At 43.1% G+C, this 8,496-nt stretch overlaps 1 protein-coding gene across 1 annotated transcript; it reads right to left on the bottom strand.

Annotated features, from left to right (window-relative positions):
- Positions 1–7,175: 7,175 nt before the first annotated feature.
- On the bottom strand, positions 7,176–7,537 carry LOC101528014 (prothymosin alpha-like). Its single transcript, XM_004597241.2, has one exon. The coding sequence runs from the start codon at positions 7,455–7,457 to the stop codon at positions 7,176–7,178; it is 282 nt and encodes a 93-aa protein (XP_004597298.2). The 5' UTR covers positions 7,458–7,537.
- Positions 7,538–8,496: the final 959 nt, after the last annotated feature.

Here is an 8,496-nt window from a genome sequence, read left to right as displayed (position 1 = left end):
TTGCTTTGTCTGCTACACCTGTTGCCCTTTGAAAAATTTGCTGGAATTTACTTTGTTAACACATTTACCTCTTGCCTCTACAGCTTCCCTCACGTATTGGATTTTACATTTTTCACCTGCAAACATGAATATCTTCAGATGGTGTGAGCAGTTCTAATAAACCATGAACAAAATGGCAGACAGATTTGAGCAGTATAAACGGAACCATCGATTTCCACCGCTCTCCTCCAATTCTGTCCTGCCTGCCTTCCTTTCTTGAGTGAGTCTCCTCGTGTTTCTCCTGTCCAGGTGACAGGTGTCCTGCATAGTCCATCTGTAGTTCACCTTTTAGAGAAAATCTGTATCAGCCTTATTGTGGAAACTTGCAGTGAGTTCTCACTGGGAACTCAGAGTTGGATCTTACAGAATGATCATCATGGGCTGATCTGTCACAAAAAAATGGGTTTTTCTGACCCAATCATTTTTTGCTTATTCATTTAAGTAGAATTTTCATAAGAGTTTGAATTAGAGAGGAAATAAACTCAAGTAATATTTTAATCTATTATAAAAATTTAGAAAATTCTAGGAAAGCAGAAGGAAGAGAATGCATCTGTGAGTTCAAATACGAGAGGAATTGTTAAGATTTTGTACTGCATATCTGTTGAATTTTTATTTATTCGTTTCATCCAAAGATATAGAAGTACTGCCCAGCCCATTTCTGAGTTTCCTTTCAATTCCATATGTTAGTATGTTCCCCTGTCATTCATTTTTTTTTTTTGGACATCTTTTTAGCATCCACAGTTTTATTTGATACGTTGGGGAATTATAGGCTGTCTGGTAGTTAGAGTGAATAAAACTGGAATGATCTGAAAAGATATGTATGTAAACATTGAATTTTAAATTCAAACAAATCTTGATTGTGTTCCCAGTCTTTTGTATACTGAAAGCTTTTTTCAAAAAATTATTTATTTACCTTCTTATTTGATATATAAAGTGACAGAGAGAAAGAGAGAGACCTTCCATCTGCTTTTTAAATCCATAATAGTAGCAATGATAAGGGCTGGGCTAGGCTAAAGAACTTCATCTCAGTGTTCTACATGGTGCCAGGGATCCCAACACTTTCAACACCACCTGTTGCTTTCCTGGCAGGAAAACGTATCAGACGCAGAGCTATATGTGCGCCAATAGGCAATGTGAATTGTTCTCGCGCTGTTTTATCACCTTTTTTCTTGCAAGTTCAGCATTTATGCATCATCTGAGGTTTTTCTGGCAGAAAAATAGGAGTGAAAGTGATGATTGAAGGAGAGACACTTGAATTATAGAGTAGAGCAGGTACTGTCAGCTCCGCTGCTGACTTCGTAGAAAGGATTGTAGAGTGTGAGGGAGGGAGACAGGTTGAATTCAGTGTAAGACACCACTCCTCACATTTCTTCATAGGCTGGGACAGCCTTGTGTCAGGGGAGAGAGTTGACCCTTTAAATGGCTCTGCTTTTGATTAGCGTTCAGGTTAAGCTTGGTGAGATGCTTACATCTGAGTTGCTTGTGTAGCAGAGGTGGATTTCTGATGACGCAATGAGCTGGAGTAACCCAAGGAAAAAAATAGTCACACTGCCTAAGAGCTAGAAGAGGCCAAGATGAAAGGAAAAGAAGCTGAAGAGGTTCAGTTGGGCTGTTAGTTTGAGTTGTGATCTGCTTATACTTGGGAAGAGAAAGATGTGTGTGTGTGTGTGTGTGTGTGTGTGTGTGTGTGTGTGTTTGTGACAGAGAGAGAGAGAGAGTGAGGAAGTGAGAAAGTGAGAGAGAGACAGAGAGGGAGTGTTGCTTTTCTCAAATATTCTCATCTGTCCTTACTTGCTCAGCCTGCCACCTGTTCTGATCACCAAGGTCTTAAAAACTCTGCTTCACTTAAAGTTCCCAACTCGCCTGTGTCTCCTGCTGGCTGTTGTGACAGCACCTCCCCACCTCTCTAATCTGCCACATCTGTTTCTTTAACATTCCCCCTTTGGAACTTCATTGGATTTAAATTGTTTGTAAATTTCTCTCCCACCTCATCAACTCCCCTTCCTTTAAGAGCTTTGTGATTTCCTCCAAATGACTCCAATTTCGTTACTTCTTTGGGTGGAGGATATTTTTTCTCCCTTTCTCTTGTGGTTTAAATCTTCTGCAAAAAGGATCAGTATTCTCTGTCCTGGGGCATTTCATCTAAGCAAGGGATGGTGGTGGTGGTTTTGGTGGTGTTGGTGGTGGTTTTGGTGGTTATGATGGTTGCAGTGGTGGTGGTGGTGGTTGTGGCGGTTGTGGTGGCGGTTGTGGTGGTGGTGATGGTGGTGGTTATGATGGTTGTAGTTGTGGTGGTGGTGGTGGTGATGGTGGTGGTTTTGGTGGTGGTGGTGCTGGTGGTGTGTGTGTGTGTGTGTGTGTGTGTGTGTGTGTGTGTGGATTGTGGCTCTCTGACCTTTGACCCTGCCTGCTCTCTACAGAGATGAACATCTGCTTCCCTTGATTCTCACTGCCACTTTGGCTTGTGTGAATGACCGGCTCGGGCACTCAGATCTTTTTGGGTTTAGAACTCTATCCTTAGTTCAGAAAATGAAACTGCTTTATCCAATTACAGAACTACATGACTTATCTAAAAATGTAAATGGCGCAAAGATACCAAATGGAAAATAAGCCCTCCTCTGAAAGTATAGGGCAAGCTTGCTCAACTGTTAATATTTTGGTAATTTTGAATATTAAAACACTAGTTTCATGTGTTTAGAATGCATGTACCTTCTATAGAATTTTTCTAGATAAATTCACATGTCTGATTTTTACAGTAATTTGCCTTTATCTAAGTATACTTGGCGGATTAGGTTTAGCTCCCCGTGAAGGCTCCTACAGTAGACTTACCTGGCAAGGCACAGAGCACAGGCATGCCAGTGCCCACATCCCTGCCAGCCCAGCCTCTAGAGGCGTCTCCTGCGTTTCTTTCATCACAGATGTGTGGAACATTTTGCTTTATGTTTGTTAACTGTTTTCTGTCTTTCATGTATTTTCCTGTTAAGCATTTGCTTTTAATTAACTACAGTTCTTATCAGTAACATGGCGTTACTTTCCACTTGGGTGAAATTTTTTCTTTAATTAAAAAAAATGACCCTAAGGAAAGATTTTCAGTTTTATAATGTAGACATTGTGTCTAGGCTTATGCTATTTTTTAAAATGTTATTATCAGTGAATTTTCCCCCATTGAATGCCAGCTAGTTACTTTTGCTTATAAAATCTAATTTCTAGAATTTTGAAGACTTGAAACTTTAGTAAACAATAACATTCATTATTGTTGGAGAGAAAAACTTTAAAACCATTTAATTTGAGCAGTCTATTGAGCAGGAAGAGCTCTTATTACAAGGCAACATTCTGTATCGAATATAATTCAGATTACTATCGCTGCATTTCTGAGCAGAAAAACAGCAAACCATGCAGTAGAGCTCTTTGCTTTGTTTGGACATAATGGCAACTTTCTGCCTGAGATTGGCTGGGAGTTAGCCTGCTATGATTGGCTGAGGTTCAGTTGCTTGGTTACCAGGATTAATTTTAGGTTAGACTAAAACTTGCCTGTACAGTAAAGTAGGTTGTAATTCACCATAGTAGCAGTCTAGTTGGGACCAAATTTTATTAAAGAAGTGTAGAGTGTTAATGTCAAATTGAACGCTTGTTCACAGACATTAAGTACACAAATGAATGAATGTTAAAAACGGGCATGTTTCATCTTCCAAGTGCCAAAGGACAATGTCTGTGACTTCTATCGCATTCAGTGTTTTGAGAAAGCTCTGCAAACAGATATAAGTTAAACAACAGACCACAGGTTCTATTAGTTCAGGTTACTAAGAATAGAAAATAATTCCAAATAAGTTGATAGCAATTTTAAAAGCAGCTAAATATTTTAAGAAGCTATTGTTAAAACTACTTTATTGTTATATAATGTATGCTATATGTATGCATATTTTTTGTTGATGTGGGAAAACTTATGAAGAGCTTTGTTTTAATTGGCTTATGGATAAGAAAGTACTCATAAATTAAGACTGCTAAATTAACACAAAATATCTTTTGGCTCATATGATTTAAATAAATTCCTCATAGGCTGCTTTAACTTTGTTGGCATGAAGAAGCTAAAAATGTTTTTTAAGTCATTGGCAATGTGTTCTTGAGTTTTATGGTCAAATTATAAGTATTAAATATTTACAATCAAAAAGACATAATATTAATCTAAAATAATATAGGTAAAGATATGATGCAATATTTATTGCTCCTTATAAAGTCTAATTTAGCTTCTACAGTTGTTTGGGAAAATCATGACTTAAGATAATAAAAATGCTTACCTAATACTTCAATAACCTAGATGGTTTAAGTATAATTTAAGGGTTGAGGTTCCCACCAAGGGGTGCGTGTGCTGGAATGGGGGCTGCGTTCTGATCAGGAAACAGTTGTAGTCTCTCTTGGCACTAGTGTGGACTGGGACTGGATGCACCAGGCTAGGCCAGACCCCAACACCATTTGGTGTCCTGGAGGACCAGGGGATATGTGGGATGGACTAGGCTAGGTCTCAACCCCTAATGAGCCATATGTGAGCCGTATGTGGGTATGGGCGAGCCATGGCTGGGCTGGGCTGAAGCATCCAACAGGAAGAACCAGAATGGGTTGAAGGCCAGCCAGGAAAAGCCACAGTTTCTGCCAGGACAGGAGGTGAACTGAGTAGGGCTGGCTCATGGACCTCCTGGTATGCGCAAAATCTGGCATTGGGAGGGGTTCTGATGGAGGAGCCTGGGCAACTCCTCTGGCAGCTTCACAGACCCGGCAGGTAAGCGCAAGAAGCATGATAGGAAACAGCCCAGAATAGGCCACGGAGTTTCCCACTGGCATACATTTGGCATGGGTCAGGGGAAGACCAGGCTGAATCAGTTCACATCATCCACTGGCAAATCCAAGCACCAGAACAAAGTGTGGGTCGGGCCAGGTTTGGTCGCGACAAAAACCAATCCACAATACGGAAATGCCAGGGTGAATGTACCTGTACCAGATGTGACCTCAGTGCCCAACCAGCACATGTGAGAACCAGGAAGGGAGGGGGAAGAGTCTGTAGGGGAATATGGGTGGTTCCCTTGCTGGACAGCTACTCCCACTGGAGAGCGTGAGCTGGGATGGGGCCAGACCAGACTAAGCAGGGCTACAGCCCCTGTGGCCCTCATGTGGCCTAGATCAGGGAAAAGCCAGGCTGGGCTGATTATTCTGACTGGTGCAAACAAAATTAGAGTGGGTGAGGGTTGTTGAGGCTTAGCCACAGCATCAGCTGGCAGAAGCTGGCACTGAGGGCTAATTCTGTCAAGTCAAACCACAGAACCACCAGGAGAGTGCATAAACCAGGAGTGAGAAACCCGGGAGGGAAATAGTGGGCTCCTCCCTCTTGGGTTACCACCCCCATGGGAGGGCATGAAAACTAGGACAGGGGCTGGGGTGGCTAGACAGAGAGGCACTCAACAACAACCGTGAGGGCTTGATTGTTGAGCTGGTTAGATGGAACAATGTTTTAATACCCATTGACATGTATGACAACAGAAGGGGATGTGGGACAGATTGGACTAGTCTGCTACACATACTGGCAAATCAGGATAGGGGGCAGGCCTGGTGGGGGTTATTGTGGGTGGCTCTGACTAGGCTGCAGCTCTCGCTGGTTGATGTGAGGGCTGAGTATGTGCTGGGCAGAACCAGGCTGGACTGCAACACCCATTGGTTTCAGTGAAAGTTGGGGCTGAAAACAGAACCAACCCAGCAATTGTAACCACCAGCTGATCGGGGTGATGGACAGTACCAGGCCCTGTGCTTGCTAATATGTACAAGAATCTGGTCTGGGAACACCTTAGACAAAGTTTCTTTGGGGATCTCCCCAATCGAACTGCCGGACTCAGAACCCTAACCAAGAAAAGACAGAAGACAGAACAGGTCAATCCACCACCTCAGCTATATGTTGGCAGCGAAATACTGGGCAAAGGGAGACTCTATGATGGACTATGTCAATCAGTGGATTCTTCAACGACCTCAATATGTTTGGAGTGGCGAGATTTGCAGCAATTCATAACTGGTGAACTATCAAAACTACTTGAGCAAGACCCTCAGAGCATGCCCCACATCCGGAACCTGGGGTGGGTGGAAACTGGGTGGGGCTTCTCCCCTAATATCTCCCTTTACCTGAGATACACGAAGGAAACAATATGGAAATAAGTCTTACCCACTTCCCTATAGTTCTTGTACCTTTTTGCCCAAATTAACTATGTAAAGATTGTCAAAAAAAAAAAAAAAGGCATAGAAATAAAAATCAGAAAAGAAAGAAAAAAAGCATAATTTAATACACAAAATTTTTTTATAAATACATTATTCTTATCTTTAAATTTATAGGGAGCACTGAAACTTTTGGTGCTTTCATAAGCTATTGATATTTTATAGTTAGAAAGCTTGCTAAATTTTCTCTTGCTTTTAAGTTATTGGGAGTAAACAATGTGGGGGGCTTGAAGTGCACCCTAATCTGTCCTCTGTTCTATCCAAGATGGGAAACAGATTCTATTCTGGAATATTGTCAGGATGTACAGTTTGATTTTGTAATCTTATAAAATGGATGGCTAACCTTTTAAAAAAAAAAAAAAAAAACTTCATCTTTGGCTTTTTTAACCATCCCATACAAATCAACTACTTATAGTACAGCTAAGTATATACACAACGAAAGTTACTGGAATACTTGGAATAAGATTTCTTTTGGTCATGGTTTTTGCTTTTTTTTTTTTTTTACAAGGGTTGTTTTCTCCTTAAGATCAGGATGAACATGGTCACACCACAAGTAAAGGTGGATGGACAATGAACGCTCCGAGGCTGGGCTAGTCATCCCCAGATTGAAAATGGCTGGCCCCAAACAATATGTACAAAAATATAAAATGTAAATAATAAATACAAATTTTCCTTTTTAAAGTACTTTTAAGAAACGAAGCAGGGCCTGGACGTTTTGGTTCGTTTGCCTCCCCTGTTTCAGCAACTTTGCGTGGGTCTGTCTGGTGGGGTGCGGGCTGCAGGGATGCTGCCCACGGGGGGTGGGCGGCCTCTACTGGCAGGTGAGCACTAGGGCATTGCGCGGGAAGTGGAAGGTGTGGGGTGGGCGGCTCCTGCGCCTAGTCGTCTTAGTGGGTCTTCTGCTTCTTGGTGTCCACGTTGTCATAGTCCTCTGCTGCCTGCTTGCCTGTTGTGGCCTTGGCCTCCTCCTCCTCCTCCTCCCAGTCACCCTCTTCCTCCTCTTCCTCTCCTCCTTCCTCCTTGTCCGCCTCCTGCTCTCCGTTTTCCTCATTTGCGTTAACGTTGGCGGGACCGTCTCTCCCGTTCTTTGCCTCCTCCACCACCTCCTTCTTCTCCTTCAGGTCCTTGGTGGTGATCTCGGAGCTGGTGTCCACGGCCACGTCGGACATGGTGGAACGTGGTGGAGAGTGGATGCAGCAACTGGAAGAGAAAAGCGCGAGTCCGGGGACTCTGGCGCGAGGGCTGCAGCGGTGGGTGCGGCACACAGGGCAAGCAGAGCCCTGGAACAAAGCCAAGATGGCTTTTCTGAGCCACCAGTGATGGCTAACCTCTTTTTGTAATATAGCTGGAACACAAATAAAAGACCAAATAGTATAGTCAAAAATGAAAGCTTAGGGTCTGGTGCAGTGGCCTAGTGGCTAAAGTCCTAGCTTTGAATGCACCGGGATCCCATATGGATGCTGGTTCTAATACCGGCAGCTCCACTTCACATCCAGCTCCCTGCTTGTGGCCTGAGAAAGCAGTCGAGGACAGCCCAAAGCCTTGGGACCCTACACTCCCGCTTGGAACACCTGGCGAAAGTTCCTGGCTCCTGGCTTCGGATCGGCACAGCTCCTAACATTGCAGTCACCTGGGGAGTGAATCATCGGACAGAAGATCTTCCTCTGTCTTTCCTCCTCTCTGTGTATCTGACTTTGCAATAAAAATAAGTGAATTTCTTTTAAATGAAAGTTTAAATTACACGATTTCACAGCTAGAATTATGTTGTTATGTGCACAAGAAACAACCAGTCCCCTCCCCTTCTTTCTGACCAAACCAACAAATTCATTTTGAAATGAATTCAGAATCTGTAGTCAAATTGGGTAAGGTGATCATCATTTCCTTATCTCGCCTATGAGGACGTAGCTCTCCCCATAGGCATTGTCTTAACTCACAGGAAAAGCAGGACGTAGTTGTGACTATAGATTGCTAGCTCAGGCCACTGAAGAGTAGAAATGGGCCTGGGCACTGCCTCTGCTGACATCCTTAAAGGCTGCCTCTGTGGTCCACTTGGAGACCACAAAAAAGAGGAACACATTGGGCAGCAGGAGAGCAACTGCTTTACACAGTACTCTGTGCGCAGAAAGCCCCACGGTCAGTCCATGCTCACGTAACACCTGCTTTTGCTACGGAAAGCCAGGAAATTGGAAAAACGGCTGCTGTGACAGA

This window comes from Ochotona princeps, chromosome 9, assembly GCF_030435755.1.
Source record: "Ochotona princeps isolate mOchPri1 chromosome 9, mOchPri1.hap1, whole genome shotgun sequence".
In the NCBI taxonomy this organism is placed as follows: domain Eukaryota; kingdom Metazoa; phylum Chordata; class Mammalia; order Lagomorpha; family Ochotonidae; genus Ochotona; species Ochotona princeps.
The sequence above is the reverse complement of the archived record's forward strand: the minus strand, read 5'-3'. Positions and strand labels throughout refer to the sequence as shown.